This window comes from Dermacentor variabilis, chromosome 3 (genome assembly GCF_050947875.1).
Source record: "Dermacentor variabilis isolate Ectoservices chromosome 3, ASM5094787v1, whole genome shotgun sequence".
Taxonomy (NCBI): domain Eukaryota; kingdom Metazoa; phylum Arthropoda; class Arachnida; order Ixodida; family Ixodidae; genus Dermacentor; species Dermacentor variabilis.
This window is the reverse complement of record NC_134570.1, coordinates 243862042-243883900: the sequence shown is the minus strand read 5'-3', so window position 1 is coordinate 243883900 and position 21859 is coordinate 243862042. Positions and strand designations below refer to the sequence as shown.

At 48.6% G+C, this 21859-nt stretch overlaps 1 protein-coding gene and 1 long non-coding RNA gene across 2 annotated transcripts in view; one reads left to right on the top strand and one right to left on the bottom strand.

Annotated features, from left to right (window-relative positions):
* Positions 1-14766: 14766 nt before the first annotated feature.
* Positions 14767-16273, top strand: LOC142574451 (uncharacterized). The gene is made up of 3 exons (XR_012826543.1): positions 14767-15305; positions 15360-15566; positions 15684-16273. It is a non-coding gene; the product is annotated as an uncharacterized LOC142574451 (long non-coding RNA).
* Positions 16274-16914: 641 nt separating this feature from the next.
* Positions 16915-21859, bottom strand: part of LOC142574450 (uncharacterized) — a 43645-nt gene continuing 38700 nt past the window's right edge. Inside the window, exons 2-3 of the mRNA XM_075683522.1 lie at positions 19648-19866; positions 16915-17395 (exon numbers count right to left, since the gene is read on the bottom strand). Of these exons, the coding sequence (XP_075539637.1) occupies positions 17352-17395; positions 19648-19866 (263 nt within the window). The 3' untranslated portion in view covers positions 16915-17351. The remainder of the gene's footprint in view (positions 17396-19647; positions 19867-21859) is intronic.

Below are 21859 nucleotides of genomic sequence, written 5' to 3'. Positions count from 1 at the left end.
TAGCCCGCGCCGGGGAAACTAGACGCAGCGACCTCCGGGGTTGAGGTTGCAAACCGGCTAGCTACCCAAGAGCCCCCATCTCCGACGATCGACGACTCTACAACTCCGACGACTCCAACCACACCTCCTGTAACCGGCGCCGTCAGCGCCGATCTTGTCGTTTGCATTGACGGCCACCAAGTGGCAGCTGTCATCGATACTGGTTCGCATTTTTCGATAATCATTCAAAAGCTGGCCGACAGGCTGCGAAAAGTGAAGACGCCATGGACCGGGCCATACATCAGAACTGCCGGTGGCCAGTTGATCACGCCGATTGGAAAATGCACAGCCAGAATAGTAATCGCTGGTGCAGCCTTCGTCGCCACCCTCGTCATTCTCTTTGAGTGTTGTAAAGAACTTATATTGGGGATGGATTTTTTTAGAGAGTATGGTGCAGTGATTAATGTCCGTGACCTCGTCGTCGCATTTTCTACGAGTTCAGACGACGTCGACCCCGCTTACGTATCGCCGACGACGACGTCACGAAGCTGTTCCCTCGTGCCTGTAATCTGCGACAACTTGAACACTGGGACTGGCGTCGCTGAACACATCGACGCACTGGTACTGAGTCAAGGCGTTTCCATCGCCAGGGCCCTAATTGACGTACATGACGGACGTGCTGAACTCATGCTGACGAATTTTACCAGGGAACGCCGACACATTGTTAAAGGCACGGCTGTTGCTTACTTCGACGAATTTACATCAATACAGGACTGCCTCTCAGTGGAGCACGCGACGTTCACTGGGGCTATGCCTGTCCCTGTGGTCGATATCAGTCCCACCTTATCGCCCGTCGAAAGCAGCAGCCTTCTTGAGCTCATCGACGAGTTTAAGAGCTGCTTCTTATCCACGTCACGAGTTAGCCAGACGCCGCTCACTAAGCACCGTATTGTCACCGAAGCCGACGCCAGACCAATTCGGCAGAATCCTTATCGTGTAGCACCGAAAGAGCGCGAGGCAATCCAGACACAAGTGAACACGATGCTTGACGACGGCGTTATTCGGCCATCTAAGAGTCCTTGGGCATCGCCTGTCGTATTGGTGAAAAAGAAGGATGGTAGCCTGCGCTTCTGCGTCGACTACCGAAAACTCAACCTGATCACAAAGAAAGACGTTTATCCGCTACCGCGTATCGACGATTCACTGGACAGGCTACGAAACGCACGTTACTTTTCGTCGATGGGTTTGAAAAGCGGCTACTGGCAAATAGAAGTTGATGAGAGAGACCGTGAGAAGACCACTTTTGTTACGCCCGACGGACTTTATGAATTTCAGGTGCTCCCCTTCGGTTTATGTTCTGCGCCGGCAATGTTTCAACGACTAATGGACACTGTACTCTCAGGCCTCAAATGGCAAACCTGTCTGGTCTACCTCGACGACATGATTGTTTTCTCCGTAACGTTCGAGGAACACTTACGGAGACTAAAGATGGCCTTCGAAGCAATACGCTCAGCGGGTCTAACTTTAAAACCTGAAAAGTGCCATTTTGGCTTTGAAGAACTTCAATTTCTCGGTCACGTTGTTAGTCGTGAAGGTGTCCGACCTGACCCTGATAAAATATCTGCCGTTGCTAATTTCCCAACGCCATCAGATAAAAAGGCCGTGCGACGTTTTCTGGGCCTTTGCGCCTACTACCGACGGTTTATTGCGGAATTTTCGCGCATCGCATGGCCATTGACCCACCTTACCAGAGAAGATGTCCCCTTTGTGTGGGGTGAAGACCAGCAACGGGCTTTTGATGACCTACGGCAACGGCTGCAGGCGCCTCCCGTCCTCGCACACTTTGATGAAGACGCTCCTACGATTCTTCATACCGACGCTAGTAATGTCGGCCTTGGTGCAGTGCTTGTACAGCGGCAGGACGGCACCGAAAGAGTGATTGCATACGCCAGGAGGACGCTATCAAGAACGGAGGCTAACTACTCCACTACAGAAAAAGAATGTCTCGCTCTGGTGTGAGCCGTCCTAAAATTTCGGCCATATTTGTATGGTCGGAGCTTCACCGTTGTCAGTGATCATCATGCTCTTTGCTGGCTGACTAATTTGACAGATCCAGCTGGTCGGCTTGCGTGCTGGAGTCTTCGGCTCCAAGAGTTCGACTTCACGGTTGTGTACAAATCGGGGAAACGACACACCGACGCCGACTGCCTCTCTCGGTCTCCTGTTGAGACTGCAGTCCACGACGATGATGACGCGGATTCTCTAGGCGTGCTAGATACTGTCAACGTTTCACGCCACCAACGCGAGGACGCAGAACTGGTTCCTCTTTTCAATTACTTAGAGGGAAAAACAAGCAGCGTGCCGAGGTTATTCGCGAGAGGGCTGCCTTGGTTTTGCTTACGCCAGGACGTTCTCTATAAAAAGAAGTTTTCATCTAATGGCAGCAGCTACCTACTCGTCATTCCCGCATCTCTTCGCGAAGAAGTCCTACATGCCTTTCACAACGAGCCGACCGCTGGTCACTTGGGATACACCCGCACATTGGCAAGAATTAGGCTAAAGTACTAAAGCGTAGCAGGGGGCGGCAGAAAGTCAGGTGGGCGGATGAGATTAAGAAGTTTGCAGGGACGGCATGGCCACAATTAGTACATGACCGGGGTTGTTGGAGAAGTATGGGAGAGGCCTTTGCCCTGCAGTGGGCGTAACCAGGCTGATGATGATGATGATGATGATGATGACTATTCGCCAGGACTTGCGTCGATCGTGAAACGTTACACACAGACATGCCTAGATTGCCAGCGCCGCAAAGCCCTACCCGGCAAGCCAGCTGGACTGCTGCATCCTGTTCAGATACCGCAAGCGCCGTTCGAACAAATTGGCATGGACCTTCTAGGTCCATTTCCACTGTCTACTGCTGGAAATAGATGGATAATCGTCGTCACTGATTATCTTACTCGATACGCCGAAATAGGTGCTATCCAACGTGGAACAGCAGCCGAAGCAGTGCGATTTTTCGTCGAAGCCGTCGTCCGAAGGCATGGCGCTCCCGCAGTGGTCATAACAGACAGAGGATCTGCGTTCACGGCTGCGCTTCTGGATACCGTGTTGCGACTAAGTGGTACCACTCACCGAAAGACCACGGCTTATCATCCCCAAACCAATGGGCTAACAGAACGTATGAATAAGACACTGGCAGACATGATGAGTATGTACATCGACGTCGACCACAAGAACTGGGACGAGATTTTGCCATACGTTACATTTGCGTATAACACGGCTCGCCAAGAGACAACACGCGTGACGCCTTTGAACCTCGTTTACGGACGCGAAGTGACAACAATGTTGGACGCAATGCTGCCACACGAGTGCGGTGACGACGAGACTGGTGCCGAGGAGTTTACGCAACGCGCAGAGGAAGCCAGGCAGCTTGCGCGTTTTCGAATCCAAGAACGACAGGAATACGATGCCCGACACTACAATCTTCGGCACAGACCCGTCACATACAACGTCGGTGACCAGGTGTGGGTCTGGACTCCGATTCGTCGGCGGGGGCTGTCTGAGAAGCTCCTGAGAAGATACTTCGGCCCGTACACAGTTCTGCGCCGCATCAGCGATGTGAATTATGAAGTTGTCCCCGACAGCCATAACTGCTCCTAACGCCGGCGGCATCTGCACGAGGTTGTGCAAGTGCTTCGTATAAAGAAAAACAGAGACGACAGCGACGTCGCGTTGACTGCTCTCATAAATGTGCTTTTACACGTCCTGTACGCGGGCTTTCCCGTCTCCTAATAGGCCGCGACAATATATGTACGAATTGCAAACTTTTGTAGCTTAAAAAAAATATAACCGAACATCAATACGGATTTCAGAAGAACAAGTGTACTGAAAAGGCCTTATTATCTATTAAAGATCAAATTTTTAACATTTTGAGCAAAAACATCACACAATTGTAATATTTCTCGACTTTAAGAAAGCTTTTGACTCGATCAAGCATGAAATTCTTTTGCAAAAGCTGAATGAATATGGAATAAGAGGCACGCCCCCTGATTTAATAAGAAGCCACCTTACTAATCGGTTTCAGTATACAGATATGCAGCACTCGAAGTCACAAATGGGCAAGATCAAGTACGGCGTCCCACAGGGTTCTATACTTGGGCAACTTCTATTTTTATTTGACATAAATGACATCGTAAACGTACCTCTAACACCAGATATTATATTATATGCCGATGACACTAACGTCTTTTTTTCGGGTCAGGATATGTCTACTCTAGTACAAGAAGCGAACGTTTGGCTTAGCAGTTTGTGGCTATGGCTGAGAACAAATAAGCTGGAATTAAACATTAAGAAAACAAAGTAAATCATTTTTAAACCTCGGAACCATTGTATTCTCCGCAATACACAGCTCACATTCCAAGGAGCTTTGATTGAGCGCGTCCAGACTCAAAAATTTCTAGGCGTTATCTTTCAGGAAACATTGAGTTGCTCCAATCACATAGATAATCTTCGTACCCACATATCGCGATCCATTGGCATAATTGGCAAAATCAGATGTTTACTACCCCTCTGGGTGACTAAGCAGCTTTACTACACTTTAGTTTACTCGCGCATACATGACTCCCTATAATTCTGGGGCACAACAATACAAACAAATAAAGATAGTATTCACAGCCTCCAAAAAAGAATCTTGCGTATAATCGAAAATGTTCCGCGCTGAACGCCTTCTGCTACACTTTTCCATAAAAACAGTATATTAAAATTCGAAAATATATTTCATAAAAAAACTAGCGACAGTCATCTACAATCAAATTAATCGGACACAGATATATTTTAGGATACCTACTCGCGGAAAACGCACACGTATAATCTTAGGAAAACCACCTATTACAGTGAAAGGATTCGAACCAACTACGGCAAGCAAAAACCAACGCACCTTATTCCTTCATTTTTAAACTCTAACATGACGGCCATGAGCATAGTGAATGAAAGCCGATCAGTAGCAATTTTCAAAAAAAAGATATATGCTTATCTAATGGCGCTTCAAACATGACATTTTTTTTTCTCTTTCTCTTCCGTGTAAGACTTCCTTATATTGTATACTTTCTTTCAGAACTGTATTGTGCCTCAAAATTCAGCCATGAAAATTTCTTCTCGATAAGCCGGTCATATCAGTTATGTTCTAGTTCACTTATTAAAATGACGGCTTAGTTTTTTTTTTCTCTTCTGCATTTATGTATTACATGATGTATTAGTGTTACATTATGTGTCATTATGTAGTATTATATTTATGTATTATGTATTACAGGCTGAGTGTACTGCAATAATTTTGTTTTTCTTTTCATTTTTTTCCTTTTTTACTACATTGATGTATTAGATAGTGACTCGCTGAGTGTTGTGCAATATCATGGTCTGGGCGGGGATTGGCGCATTGTCAGGCATTCAGTTGCTTTTCGCCACCCCTTCAAGCTGTACCACTGGATATGTATGATGAACTGATGATGAAATAAACAATTCAACATTCAACATTCAGTCGCAGGCTATAGTGATCCACGGCAGCCTTCCATTCCGCGCTTATCTGGAGGGCGAAAAAGTAGACGCATGCTCAAACATGCACTCCCTCATGTCGTTTCGCTATCGCAAAATCACCGCTTCCACGAAGGACTACGATTTCTGTAGTCCCAATTGGCTTCCGGCGCAGACGGAGAAGCGTTGAGCGTAGACACACGCTCCCCGCCAAGGCAACACGGTAGCACGTTGCGAAGTTCAACACAGTCGGCGGCCACAGTGGTCCACGGCTGGATTCCATTCCGGACATCTCTGGAGGGCAAATAACTAAATGTACGCTCAATTCTTCGCTCCCTCCTGCCATCTTTATGCCGCCAAATAACCACTTCCACCGACGACTACGACATTTGTAGTCTCAATTGGCTCCCGGCGTAGACGGAGTAACGTTGAGCGGAGGCACACATTCCCGCCAAGGCAACCACGGTAGCACATTACGGAATTCAACGCAGTCGTAGGTCACAGTGGTCCACGGCTGGATTCAGTTCCGGGCTAATCTGGAGGGCGAAAAAATTAGATGCAGGCTCTATATTTCGCTCCACCCTGTCTTCTTCATACCGCCAAATGACCGCTTCCACCGACGACTACGGCTTTTGTAGTCCCAATGGCTCCAGTCGCAGACGGAAGAACGTTGAGCGGAGGCACATGTCTCCCGCCAAGGCAACTGCGGTAGTACGTTGCGAAATTTAACCCAGCCGCAGGCCACAGTGGTCAACGGCCTGATTCCTTACCGGTTTATCTGGAGTGCGAAAAAGAAGACGCACGCTCAATTGCGCGCTCCCTCAAGTCTTTCGCTGCCACCTAATGATCGCTTCCACCGACGACTACGGCTTTCGTAGGCCCAATTGGCTCCCGGCGCAGACGGAGAAGCATTGAGCGTAGACACATCGCCCTCCGCCATGGCAACACGGTAGCACGTTGCGAAGTTCAACGCATTTGCAGGCCACAGAGGTCCACGGCTGGATTCCTTTCCGGGCTTATCTGGAGGGCGAAAATGTATATGCATGCTCAATTCTTCGCTCCAGCATTTCGTCTCGCTGCCGGAAAATGACCGCTTCCGTGGACGACAAGAGATTTCGTAGTCTCAATTGGCTCTCTGCGCAGACGGAGAAGCGTTGACCGGAAGTGCACGCCGCCCTCCAAGGCAACTACTTTAGCATGTTGCGAAATTAAACGCAGTCGCAGGGTACAGTGGTCCGCGGCTGGATTCCAGTCCGGGCTTATCTGGAAGGCGAAAAAGTTGATGGACGCTCAATTCTTCGCTCCGTCCTTGCGTCTTTATACCGCCAAATGACGGTTTCCACCGACGACTACGGTTTTTGTAGTCCTGATTGGCTCCGGTCGCAGACGGAACAGCGTTGAGCGGAGGCACGTCTCCGGCCATGGCAACCAGGCTAGCACGTAGCGAAATTTAACTCAGTCGCAGGCCACAGTGGGCAACGGCCTGATTCCTTACCCGGCTTATCTGGAGCGCAAACAATTAGACGCACGATCAATTGTGCGCTGCCTCATGGCGTCTCGCTGCCGCAAAATGACCGCTTCCACCGACGAATACGGCTTTTGGAGTCTCAATTGGCTCCTCGTGCAGACGGAGAAGCGTTGAATGAAGACACACGCGCCCCCGCCCCCCCCCCCTCCCAAGGCAACCTCGGTAGCACGTTGCGAAATTCAACGATGTCGCAGGCCACAGTGGTCCACGGCTGGATTCCGCTCCGGGCTTATCGGGAGGGCGAAAAAACAGACGCACGCTCTATTCTGCGCTCCCTCATATCCTCTGGCTGCCACATGATGTCCGCTTCCACAGACGACTACGGCTTTCGTAGTCACAATTGGCTCCCGGCGCAGACGGAGAAGCGTAGAGCGTAGACACACGCCCTCCGCCAAGGCAACACGGTAGCACGTTGCGAAGTTCAACGCATTTGAAGGCCACAGTGGTCCACGGCTGGCTTCCGTTCCGGGTTTATCTGGAGGGCGGAAAAGTAGAGCCATGCTCAATTCTTCGCTCCCTCCTGCCAACTTTATGCCGCCAAATGACCGCTTCCGCCGACGATTACGTCTTTCGTAGTCTCAATTGGCTCCCCGTGCAGACGGAGAAGCGCTTAGCGGAGACACACGCCCCCCGCCAAGGCGACCATAGTAGCACGTTGCGAAATTCAACGCAGTCGTAGGCCAGAGTGGTCCAAGCCTGGATGCCGTTCCGGGCTTATCTGGAAGGCGAAAAAGTTGATGCACGCTCAATTCTTCGCTCCGTTCTTGCGCCTTTATACCGCCAAATGACGGTTCCCACCGAAAATACGGCGATTGTAGTCTCAATTGGCTCCCGGCGCAGACAGAGAAGCGTTCAGCGGAGGCACACGCCCGCCGCCAATGCAACCACGGTAGCACATTGCGAAATCCAACGCAGTCGTAGGCCACAGTGGTCCAAGGCTGGATTCAGTTCCGGGCTAATCTGGAGGGCAAAAAATTAGATGCACGCTCCATATTTCGCTCCCCCCTGTCTTTAAACCGCCAAATGACCGCTTCCACCGACGACTACAGCTTTTGTAATCCTGATTGGCTCCGGTCGCAGACGTAACACCGTTGAGCGGAGGCACATCTCCCGCCAAGGCAACCACGCTAGCACGTAGCGAAATTTAACCCAGTCGCAGGCCACATTGGCCAACAGCCTGATTCCTTACCGGGCTTATCTGGAGCGCAAAAGATTAGACGCACGCTCAATTGTGCGCTGCCTCATTCCGTCTCGCTGCCGCAAAATGACCGCTTCCACCGACGACTACGGCTTTTGTAGTCTCAATTGGCTCCCCGTGCAGACGGAGAGGCGTTGAATGAAGACACACGCCCCCCCCCCCCCCCCCGCCAAGGCAACCTCGGTAGCACGTTGCGAAATTCAACGATGTCGCAGGCCACAGTGGTCCACGGCTGGATTCCGTTCCGGGCTTATCGGGAGGGCGACAAAACAGACGCACGCTTTATTCTGCGCTCCCTCGTGTGCTCTGGCTGCCACATAATGTCCGCTTCCACCGACGACTACGGCTTTCGTAGTCACAATTGGCTCCCGGCGCGGACGGAGAAGCATAGAGCGTAGACACACGCCCTCCGCCAAGGCAACACGGTAGCACGTTGCGAAGTTCAACGCATCTGAAGGTCACAGTGGTCTACGGTTGGCTTCCGTTCCGGGTTTATCTCGAGGGCGAAAAAGTAGATGCATGCTCAATTCTTAGCTCCAACATTTCGTCTCGCTGCCGGAAAATGACCGGTTCCACAGACGACTACAGCTTTTGTAGTCTCAATTGGCTCTCTGCGCAGACGGAGAAGCGTTGATGGGAAGTGCACGCCCCCTCCGAGGCGACCCACTTTTGCATGTTGCGAAATTCAACGCAGTCGCAGGGCACTGTGATCCGCGGCTGGATTCCGTTCCGGGCTTATCTGGAGGTCGTAAAAGTTGTTGCACGCTCAATTCTTCGCTCCGTCCTGCCATCTTTATACCGCAAAATCATCGCTTCCACTGACGACAACGGATTTTGTAGTCCCAATTGGCTTCGGGCGCAGACGGAGAAGCGATGAGCGGAGACACACGCCCCCCGCCAAGACAACACAGTAGCACGTTGCGAAATTCAACACATTTGAAGGCCACAATGGTCCACGGCTGGATTCCGTTCCGGGCTTATCTGGAGTGCGAAAAACTAAAAGCACTCTCAATTCTTCGCTTCCTCCTGCCATCTTTTGCCGCCAAATGACCGCTTCCGCCGACGACTACGGCATTTGTAGTCTCAATTGGCTTCCGGGGCAGACGGAGAAGAGTTGAGCGGAGGCACACGCCCCCCGCCAAGGCAACTACGGTAGCACATTGCGGAATTCAACGCAGTCGTAGGCCACAATGGTCCAAGGCTGGATTCCGTTCTGGGCATATCTGGAGGGCGAAAAAGTAGATGCATGCTTGATTCTTCGCTCCCTCATTTCGTCTCGCTGCCGCAAAATGACCGCTTCCACCGACAATTACGGCTTTCGTAGTCTGAATTGGCTCCCCGTGCAGACGGATAAGCGGTTAGCGGAGACACACGCCCCCCGCCAAGGCAACCACGGTAGCACGTTGCGAAATTCAACGCAGTCGCAGGCCACCGTGATCCACGGCTGGATTCTATTCCGGGCCTATCGGGAGGGAGGAAAAGCAGGCGCACGCTCAATATTTCGCTCCCTCATTTCGTCTCGGTGCCGCAAAATGACCGTTTCCATCGACGACTATGGCTTTTGTAGTCCCAATAGGCACTCGGCTAAGAAGGAGAAGCATTCAGCGGAAGCCCACGCCCCCCGCCGAGACAACAACGGTAGCACATTGCGGAATTCTATGCAGTCGCAGGCCACAGTGGTCCACGGCTGGATTCCGTTCCGGGCTTATCTGGAGGGCGAGAAACTAGATACACGCTCTATTCTTCGCTCCCCCTGTCTTCTTTATACAGCCAAATGACCGCTTCCACCGACGACTACGGCTTTTGTAGTACTAATTAGATTGTTTTAGCCGAGCGTATTTGCGCTTCCGGTTCGCTCACGCGGCCCGCTCAGCCTAACCGGAGCGTGGGCGACCGATTGCAGTTTAGCCATAGTGTTACTATACTGACTCTAGAGGACAAGCTACCCATAGGGCCCATGCATTGAAATCGGGAACCGCAAGAGCGCCGCCATGTTGCTACACGCCGAGGTTGCCAGCTCCTGAGACGCTTGCTAGACTTGGTGACAGTAGTCAGTTTTAATCCGGCAACAGTAGCAGCGTAGCAGCATGGCGTCTCGCTTGTAGTGTCGTGATGTGTGCGTGCAGCCGTGTGTTTGGCCTTTATAAGTTGGTTCTTTATTCTATGTTGCGGGACGGTGTGGGTGTGGTCCATTTTGTCCGTACAGGTGGCAGTTATGCAACCGAGGGATGATCCTGTTGAAGTTTCTGGCGGTATACGGTTTTCAGCGGTCACGCCTGTTGCAGGAGTGTCACTCGACGAGGTTACGAGCTCGAAGCTGTGGTCAGATTCCCCGTTGGCGTTCCGTAATTCTCTTCGCACGGGCGCGGTACGTTGCAAAAGCCGCTTTCGCGATCTATCGTCGCGACGATAGATAGGGTTTCTTTATTATTATAAGTACTGATCCAGCTGTAGGGCACATGTAACCGACAAACTGAAGTGTCCGGAGAGCACCTGAGATTATAATAAAGCAGGCGGCGCAAGAACTCCAGGGCACCCAAGTGACAGTGGGGGGATCAAAGCTCGAAGCAGAACGGTACGTAGGTATGGCGCCGCCGAGGCAGGTGTGTTCGCACAGACAGCTGCCCTGGCACGCGCAGCAGTGCCTGGCAAGGTCGAGATACATTAAAGACACCTGCGCCCATGATCTTTCTTTTGCATCGGTTCAGTGAGCACGATTAACGAGAATAATATGGGGGGCATCCGGTGCAGTCGCGAATGCGTCATGACAAATGTAGCTCGCGTCGCCTGGCGTGTGTAGTAATATCAGAGTTCGTTGTATGAACTTTATGCATAATACGCTTTCTTACAGTACTTTAACGGAATGGGTCTAGAGGACGGTGTTGGTACATTTTTTTTCGTACCGCCCTAGTTCTATACCTCCCTCCACAAACACACACACATACCCCCTTTTTTATGTATACATACAATTCCTTGCCATGATGGATCATAGCCTCCTTTATTTTTGAAAAATAGAGGAGGCTATGGACCGATTGACCGGTTCAAGTTATCAACTTCTCAGTAACTGTTATAGGAATCACTGTAATAAACACAATTCCACGATCGGAATGTTTACTTTATTTTGTATATGTGAGAGAAGTATGTGGATATCACGAGCTTTAGCCAATGTGCGATACACAGACAAAGCAGCTGCTACAACATGAACTGCTTTGAGGGCCACACAACACATACGTAATTAAAGGTGCCAAGTAAAGGGGGAAGCTTCAAAATACGCTCTGTAGCACTGCAAAGTATAAAATATATTGTATGTGTACAATAAATGTTCAAAAATACAATGCATCAATGTCCCATTTGCCTTCAAGTTTATTATCAAGTTCAAGTTTACTGAAGTTTATTATGAGCATATGTACAACAGGAATCTACTGACGCACCCGCAGTCAAGGTGGCTGTTCGAGGTGTGCTGGCTGCCTCAGTGTAAGAAAAAGAAATTGGGTGAATGTCGACATCAGTGCCACTGCTTGTTGCCTCTGACCTGCACGTGCCTCCGCGGCATCTTTGTGCATAAGTGTGCTGGCGTGGCGAGGCGTAGGAGTCATCCGAGAGAAAGAGTATCGTTTACATGGAGAAGTGGCTGTTCACATACATTGCCTGTCGCTTTCCCTCAAATGTTTCCTTGGCGACTAGCGTGACACCTGCAGTCAAGGTGTCTGTTCGAGGTGTGCTGGCTGCCTAAACGAAAGAAAAAGAAAGAAATTTGACGAATGTCGATACCAGTTCTATTGCTTCTTGCCTCGTACCTGCATTTGCCTCCACGGCCTCTTGGCTTGCGGAGTCTGCATGATGGAGCTGCTGTGGCTAGGCGTAGGCATTGTCTAAGCAAAAAGAAAAGGCCATTCAAATGGGGAATTATGGAAATAAATGCAGTTGTTATGTCTGCTTCTTGCACTCTTCTTGCCTAAAAGTTTTCAAACATAGTGTCCAGTACACACCAGCACTTTGACAGCTTCTGCTTTTTACCTGCAGGTGTTGCTGCGAGATCCTTAGTATGGCTGCGTGCAGCATTGTAACACTTGGTAGAGGCATTTGAAGTGGTAGTCAAAAATATAAAGATTCATCCTTGTCTGCACGAATGCTTTCAATTTCTAAATGCAGGGGTAACTATCACTATTAGTGCAAGGCCCCCCACATCTATGCGGCAAGTGCCATAGCTCGAAACTGAATTTCACCTTTAGTGTTTCACAAGGCGTCTGATATGTCAACATTAGATGTGATGTGTTTGTTTTTATTTATCCCAGTGTGGAGAGAGCATCATTAAATCGTTCTTTATTTTTGCATGTCTTGTTTTTTGGTTTATTTCTGAATTTATCAAGCAACAGTCTCATCATGCTAAAGTGACTTATGTAGTGGCAATCAGCTTTTGTTTTGCAGAAAAACAATGAATTTCCTGACCCATTGTTTGACATCCCCTCCCTCGCATAATTTTGCAGACTATTCTACATATAGTGACTTGCTTGACCTCCACTAAAGAGTCTTGCATATTCAAATACGACTGTTTCCTTAAAATCATTCGACACTTCTCATAATTTCTGCACCTTGTGTTTCGATACTCTGCATTCACCATTTTTGCTTGTTTCTGACTAGAAATGTCTTCTTTAATTTAGAGCTTAAATTTTACCTTTGGAACACAGGGAAGGGCTTGCCATTGCATATCTGAATAAAAGGGAAACATGTTTCACGAAACATTTGCAAAATCCAATTCAAGATTGATGAATGCAGCTTGCAGTGTGATATGACTGAATGAGCCATAAAAGTAACTCATCTCACTTGGTAAATTAAAGCATATATTAGTGTAATGTACAAGAAACGTTACACTAACATGATGGGTTCTCTTGCTTATACAGCAAAATAATCGGTGCGCGAGAAAATTATTTTTGCATACCCCTTGTACACACTGATTTAAGGAAAATGAGCTGGGGCTGTCCACATGATGTACTTATTTTACATGCGAGTATGGTCAACAAAAATGTGTCCCAGCTGCTTAGTGGTATTCGGGATTATGTCAGTATTGCATATGTGCCTGTTGTCTAAAATATTTGAATTTTGAAAATGCTCGCAGGGATCTGATGTGCATATCTGCAGTTTATGGATACATGTAAAAGACTCAGCATCAAGTGCAAGTGAACGGTCCCACAGGCCCGGAGTCGATCATGCAAATAGGTTCGCTGCACAAATTTGTGACCAGAAAAGATATTCCACATCAAATGGCATGCAAGGAAGTGTTGAAAATATTGCACAGTTAATAAAACGCCTACGCTATTAATATGTGGGTTGATGCACGCGTTATGCAAAACGGAGGTGAGGCGTGCAGAAAGGACACAAGAGTAGAGCATTTACAAGCAAACAACACGAGCGCCGCCCACTTCTCTACTCTTGTGTCCTGTCTGCACGCCTCACCTCTGTTTTGCATAATGAATCCTTACCAACTAGCTCAGCTTTCTGTCGTTCTAAGTCTCGATGCACTCGATTTCGCCCGCATTAGGCACTCGCCTCTCAATTACTTCGTGGCACAGAGATACTCGGCATCAGGCTGTTTTTCTGCTGTGGCCTTTGTAGAAGCATGATTGTTCAAAGTGCAACAATTAAACAGATTCCTTGAGTTGCTTGTGGCTTCGCCAGTACAATTCCGGTGCGCTGGTCCGCCTGTCCAGCAATTTCCTACTGAAGGGAAACCTGCAAATAACAACACCGCTCCGCATGCAGAAAAATGCTCTACAGTGACGCTTCTCAAACGATTGTGATGGACCACAAGAGCTGCCTACTCGCGTGATATTCTCAACAAGGACATACATTCGTTTACTTACATGTGAAGGTATATGCCAGAGCACTTCAGGGGCTTCGATGGCATATAAGGCACGAGTGTGCCATAGCGTCTGATGTCGACGCGCGATCGCATGTCAAACCTAAACTGTACGAAACTACTACGCATCCAAAAAACAGATTCGAAACCGAAATTCACGTCATCCTTTATTGTATCAATGCGTACATCGCGATTTACATAAGTCACGAACTTAGCGATCGCATTCTGTAAACTTAATATTAACGTACCACCTTCATAAAGCCATCAGGTATGCGTTTTTAGATGACAAAGCATAAGCTGACCTGTACTTGTTTTCAGCTCTTTCAATAGTAATTGCGCTGGCTACATTGACCAGTAGCAACAGGGCGGCGCCCTAGAGGTTCCCACTTTTCCGGCCCAGCTTTTCCTCTAGAGTTGTTCTACTAACTCTGTGAGTTTAGCTAAGCGGAGAAAATGCCGGGTTGCACGTAGACCCGCCTGGTTATGCAAGATGAAACGACAGTTACAAGAAACACACTATTTTATTGTTCAGCCGCACAAAAAATAAATGTTTTTTCTCGTCAACATTTTATAACACATAAAAGGAAAGCCTTACGTTGTTATTAAGGAAGCTTCGTTTTTTTTTTGTTACTAAGCACAGTTGCGAGCCAGCGCCGTGCCAGAAAGTGGCCGTGCCATAGCCATGCTATAGTCGTGCGCCTCGTTACGTTCGCGAGTTTTTTGCAGCAGTGGTATTAAGCCGGCGTCATGGCAAACAAGAAAAGTGTGCTGCAAGATCCACTCTTATTGAGTCAGCTGACGTGGCATGACATCGAAGACCTTGTAGTCATGGAACTGTTTTCTGTGACGCGGTGAGATCCGCTTTCCGTGGGCGGATACCTTAACATCGATGCACTAGACAGTGGGCTTTTTCGGTCATATTTTCGTTTTGAAAAGGCTGATATCAAAGACTACAAAGTGCTCTTCTTGTGCCTGATGTCATCTCAACACCGCAGAGAGTGCTCCTCCCCGGAGATGAAGCTCTCTGCATCACACTGCGCCGCCTGTCGTACCCTAACAGACTCTGCGAGTTGGAGCAGCTTTTCGGCCGGCACTACTCTGTGATCTCCTCAGTGACTAGCTATGTACTCTCGCACATCGAAGACAAGTTCGTTCACCTCTTAAAAGACGTGAACAACCACACCTGGGTTGATTTGCCTACAATTGACATGTTCGCTCAGGTAAGCAATTCATTCGAATTTCTTCGACCGTCATTACAGATGTTTGCTTTGCAGGCCATACATTCCAAAGGAGCCCCCCTCCACAACTGCTGGGGGTTCATAGATGGAACCGCGAGGGCTATCTGTAGGCCATCGACCAGTCAAAAGGTTTTCTTCTCTGGGCAAAACGTGTTCACTCCGTGAAATATCAATCGATCATGTGCCCAAACGGTATCATTTGCCAACTCAGCGGGCCGTTCTTCGGTAGCCGACATGATGCTGGTGAGTTTCGCTTTCAGCGTTGATTGGCATAGAATCAATACAACTGGCTTTTGTACCAGAGAGGAGGAAGAAAAAATACAGTAACTTAACCCCCTTTTTTGCTTACATGTCTCTTAGGTATCCTGCGGAAGAGCAAAACGTACGAGAAGCTGGAGAAGCTAGTGCAAGGGCACAACTACTGCCTCTACGGGGACCCTGCTTACCTAGTGAGGCCACTGTTGCGAAAGCCTTATGGTGGAGTGAGGACAACTGCACGTCGAGAAGCCTTTAATAGGAAAATGAGCAAAGTAAGGCAAGCTGTCGAGTGGGGCTTCGGGAAGATCGCAGGACTGTTTGCGTTTCTCGATTTCAGAAAAAAACAAAAGCTCCATCGGCAAAACTTGCCTCGCATGTACAGGGTTAGTGCGACTCTTGCAAACAGCCATACATGTATGCATGGCTCTGAAGTGTCACAGTACTTTGGGCTTGATCCACCGAGCTTGGAAACATACCTTTGTCCAGGGTACCAGTAAATATGACATAGCACATAAATTCAGTAGCATGGAACTTGATTGGTTTGGTTTTTGTGGTTTAACGTCCCTAAGCGACTCAGGCTATGAGGGATGCCATAATTAACGTGCACTGACATCGAACAGAACACCGGCCTCTAGCATCTTGCCTTCATTGAAATGTGATCGCCACGTCCGGGATCATACCAGCGTTTTTCGAGTCAGCAGCTGATCACCACAGCCACTGAGCCTCCACGGTGGCTGCATGGAACTTCAGCTGAATTCATAACAATAAAAGTTGCTGTTAAAATATTGCTTCTTTTATTGCATTGTTATGGAACACAGTACAAACGTTCAAGTTTTTATTGAATACTTGGAGCAGTCATAATAAACAGCACAAGATAGTTGAGCAAATTGAGTTTGTCTTCATTAAGGAATGAGCAAACGGGAATAAGAACAACAAAAGTGGCGCTTACAAAAAAACATACGGCAAGTTGAATTATGCAAACAAGAGGTGAGGCGTGCAGACACGACACAAGAGTACAGAAGTGGACAACACGAACGCCGACTATCAACTGAAGGGGGCACTGAGGCGAAAAAAGAAAGGAGACACAAAACTCATCTGCGCAAGCTCAGGAATGGCATACCCACGTGTCAGTCTGCTACATGTGTCGGTCTATGTACCCGACTGACACGTGGCGATACCATTCCAGAGCTTGAGCAGATGAGTTTTGCGTCTTCTTTCTTTTTTCGCCTCAGTGCTCCCTTCAGTTGATAGTCAGCGTTCGTGTTGTCCACTTCTCTACCCTTGTGTCCTGTCTGCGCGCCTCACCTCTTGTTTGTATAATGAATCCTTACCAATTAGCTCAGCTTTCTGTCGTTCTAAGGCAAGTTGAAAACTGCCTTCACCCATGTGATTCACCCAATACCATGCTCTCTTAACAAGCAAACGTGACTGAGAGCAAGCTACGTCAAACTGTTTAGGTATGTTTAGGATATTAACTTCACATGTGTGTTCTAGTACTCCATTAAATTGACTTGTGCATGTGTGATTACAAGAAATAATTTAAATAGCATTCAGCCCACTAAATCTGTCCTTCAAAATATTCTCAATGCGCTCCATGTGCTCTAACAGCTGATTGTGTTGGTGCTTCAAAGTTTGAATTTGCAACCTATGGTTTTCCTCCTCCAGGGCAACTTTTCTTTCTTCCAATGCCAACTTTTTCTCGTCCAGTTCTAGTTGTCGTTTCTGCACTGCGAGCTGCTCCTTCTTCAAGGTGAATTCATAATCTTCACGTCAGGCTAGGAGCTCGGGGCGCATGGCTTGAAACCCTTGAATTCCTGTGAGGACAACAAAGGGAAACATTTCTGCTGTCACCTGGAGTGAAAAGGTTATTACAGTATGTAGCCAGTAACAGTCATGTTACAAATATACTCTTAGAATAAATGCCTCGTCCAGAGCATTTGTAGAAGTCGTAGGCCACACAGTCGTAGGCCACAGTTGCCCACGTCTGGATTCCGTTCCGGGCTTATCTGCAGGGCGAAAAAGTAGATGCACGCTCAATTCTTTGCTCCCTGTTGTCGTCTCGCTGCCGCAAAACGACCGGTTCCACGGGCGACTACAGCTTTTGTAGTCTCAATTGGCTCTCGGCGCAGACGGAGAAGCGTTCAGCGGAATTACACGCTCCCCTCCGAGGCAACTTCTTATGCTTGAGAATGCTTCTTATGCTTCTTCTTCACGCTTCTTATGCTTGAGAATATTACACAGCAACAGGGCAAGAGCTGGCATGTACCTGTGCACACAAAAGTAATCATTATGCACAGCATGCCAAAACTGTCTAGCGAACAGGGTTGCCCTGGAGCGGTGTACATTCTCAGTGATGCTTCTTGAGCCATGAAGCAACATTGCAGAAGATCCAGAGCTTTACAAGGGCCAAGGTGAGAAGAATGTTTATCCTACCTGGCTGCTGCAGGAGCCGTGATTGACCTAAAAGCTGCGCCTTTTGGTCTCGACACTGTCGTCAAAGGCTCTACATCGTGTTTGTAAACTAATAATCATCATCACCACCAGCCTATTTTATGTCCACTGCAGGACGGAGGCCTCTCTTTCCCTGCGAACTCCGTTTGCCCCTGTCCTGCGCATACCGATTCCAACAAGCACCCGTACATTTCCTAATTTCGTCGCACCACCTAGTCTTCTGCCATCCTCTACTGCGCTTCCCTTCTCTTGGTACCCATCCTGTCACCCTAATGGTCCAACGGAATATCTGTAGATATTTTCTAGGTATGCATCCCTGTTTGCAAATGAAGTACACATGTAACAACGTGAAAAATACATGTACATCTGAGTGATGCCATGTGATATACCTATTCTCTTGTGTAAATTGCTTGTAGGCCGACTTGTGCGATTTTACATGCTACAGTAAGGTTATATATGCCAAGCTCTATGCTGCAACTTGTGAAGGCTTATTTGTATGGTAAAGTTATTATGGTATGGTAAAACTATTACATGTTCAGTAGTGTGTAGGAGTGTGCGGTTGCACGCAGCTATAACTCACAGCATACAACATACCCAGTGGGTGCAACAAGTGCAAGGTTCAGCAGAGTACTTTGTTCTGCATTTGTCATCTCATGCAAGGTATCCTGTCAAAGAGAAACTAATATCAAGCTTGTTCCTTAGCTGTTAAGGTACCCATGTTGTAAGTGGAAAAAATACTCTGCATTAAAATTGCAGATCTGTCTGCTGGTCAAATTTCAGCTGAAAGTCAACCATTCATGGTGCCTGCTGTTCCTTTGCATTCATTTTTGGTGCTGTTACCATATCTCGTTAAATATGCATGTTTACTGTCATGTATAGCTTGAAACAGCCAAGCTAAAGGTATCGTGCGAGACAGTACAGGCATAAACTCTGAAGTGCAAAGAAAGGCCAGAACTGACGACAAAGATGTGCCTTACAATGGATTTCCTAACTGACAGGTTGACTTATCTGCATTATTCACGTTTCCACACTTGTTCTTATGACTAAATTATATTCATAATTTAAGACACATGTACAAACAGTACAGAAAAGGTAGCGTGAACATAGAGAGCATTGCTTCATAATAATGAAACATGAATAAAATATATGTACCACTTAACTAGAACAAACCAAACAAAAAGTACAATGAATGTTATTTTGCTACTGGCCTATATTTCTCTCGGTTTCTAACCTTTCAGTAACAGTATTTGTACAGTGCACCCGTGGCCCAAAAATATTCCAGTTGGGAGCAGTACCGTGTTCATAGGCAGGTGGCTCATTAATGAGTGCACTGATATCATTCCGCTTGCATATGTGACGGATTTGAGAAAGCAAATCATACCGAAAATCATCCCGTTTGAGTGCAAATGGAAGTTATATGTGGCGATTAACTGGCGGATGTTGCATATAGACCATATGAGATGCTAGTGGAGGACTCCAAGGAGACTGGGAAGTCTGTCTACTTTAATGCCGTACATAAAGGCAACCTATGTATAATAATGTCGTAAAGCTCTGCATAACGTTCTACGCAAAAGCACCGCACGAGACATTAATTCCATGCAGTACTGTCACTCACCTTTCGGAGCGTTCCTAACGCGCTGCCTCTTCCGCTTTCGCGGTAGCTCTCGTTGTGAGTCTGGTGCCATCGCAGGAGCATCTTCTGTGTCGGAATTTTGCATGTCTGCAGACAGCTGCCCAGTATGGGTAGAGAGCGGGCTCTCCGGTGACAGCGGGGCTTCCAGTTCAGCTCTGCGCATCGACGTTAGCAGCTGAGATGCCGCTGACTCACGGCAGGCTGCAAAAAATAGCAGTGGAAAAATAATGGTAATGCCACTGCTATGATCAACTTTTGCAAGCACCACAACCGAATGCAAAGAAAATTATACTGCTGCCAGACGGCACGCTGGCTCTGGCACGACCGCATCGTTCACACACACACATGCGCGCGCGCGCGCGCGCACGCACGCACACGCGCACAGACAAACGACTACACACAAACACACAGGCGCGCGCGTATGCACGCACGCACACGCGCACAGACAAACGACTACACACAAACACAGGCGCGCGCGCCCGCACGCACGCACACGCGCACAGACAAACGATTACACACACACACAGGCGCGCGCGCGCGCACGCACACACGCACGCACACGCGCACGCACGTGCGCAGAGACAAACGACTGCCTTTAAGTGGCACATAACATAATTTTCCCTCTACGTGCAGCTTGTCGTGCTCTTTGAGGCTGACAGGCAAACAGGTCATCCCTCTCAGTGCCCACAACAACCATTCGAGATATTCAGCAATTATATATACATACCAGCTTTAGAAACATCATCCTCATGCTATTCGCTACAAGGCATGCTACTGCTGACGTGCAATATGCATTCTGCCTTCGCGACTCGTAGGGAACTGTACTCGACTATGAGTAAGCATGATTACAACACTTGCCATTCGTCAGTCCGTCGTCTGCCCGGCTTCCCTCAGCGTTCATCAGCTCCAATGCAGTGCCTCTCGCATGCTGCGCGGCGCGCATTCCGGCAGCAGCCGCAAACGGCGCCGTCAGCACCGCTTTGCATGCCGCCGTTGCGCTGCCTTTCCTGGGCACTGTTTTCGGAGTGTGCCCGAACTCCCGAGCCATGTCTCAAACTTCCTGCAGCAATTCGTGCAGCTCATTGTACTGCTCCTCTGTTCCAGATCTGAGAAGGAAAGCGCAGGATGGGTAATGTGATCGCGAATGCGAGCCCAAATCAGGATATGGACATACACACTTACTTTCGCAGGTTAACGCTGTCCTCTTGTCGAAAATGTCCCACGAGAAGGTCCACTCTGTCGCTCACTGCACGGAGTGTGAGCTTGCGCCCCACTGCCGATAAAAGGTTTTCCCTAACTTGATCCCACAAGCGGGGGTTTTCGAATGGGTTCCTCGCTACCACTTCTCGCAGATGACAAATCTTCATCAATGTGGAACCTCTTTCGAGGTTTGCGGCCTGTGAGTTCAGCAGACACTGTCGAAGCTCATGTTGCACCGGCGAATCCCATATTGGAATTCGCTTCTTCCGCGACGAAGCACGAGACCAGAATGCTTTGCGTGAGACGCGCTCGCCAAGCCGCTCCGCGCTCTGCAAAGACGCCGCGCAAGCGAAACGGAAGAGCCGATCCGCTTGCGCGCTCCCATCTTAGCGTGTGGCGCATGCGCAGTAACACTCGCACCTCCTCGCTGAGTGGAGCGGAAGCGCAAATACGGTCTGCTAAAACCATAGAGTTACTATACTGACTCTAGAGGACAAGCTACCCATAGGGCCCATGCATTGAAATCGGGAACCGCAAGAGCGCCGCCATGTTGCTACGCGCCGAGGTTGCCAGCTCCTGAGACGCGTGCTAGACTTGGTGACAGTAGTCAGTTTTAATCCGGCAACAGTAGCAGCGTAGCAGCTCGGCGTCTCGCTTGTAGTGTCGTGAAGTGTGCGTGCAGCCGTGTGTTTGGGCTTTATAAGTTGGTTTTTTATTCTGTGTTGCGGGACGGTGTGGGTGTGGTCCATGTTGGCCGTACAAGTGGCAGTTATGCAACCGAGGGATGATCCTGTTGAAGTTTCCGGCGGTATGCGGTTTTCAGCGGTCACGCCTGTTGCAGGAGTGTCACTCGACGAGGTTACGAGCTCGGAAGCTGTGGTCAGATTCCCCGCTGGCGTTCCGTTATTCTCTTCGCACGGGCGCGGTATGTTGCAAAAGCTGCTTTCGCGATATATCGTCGTGACGCTAGATCGGGTTTTTTTATTATTATACG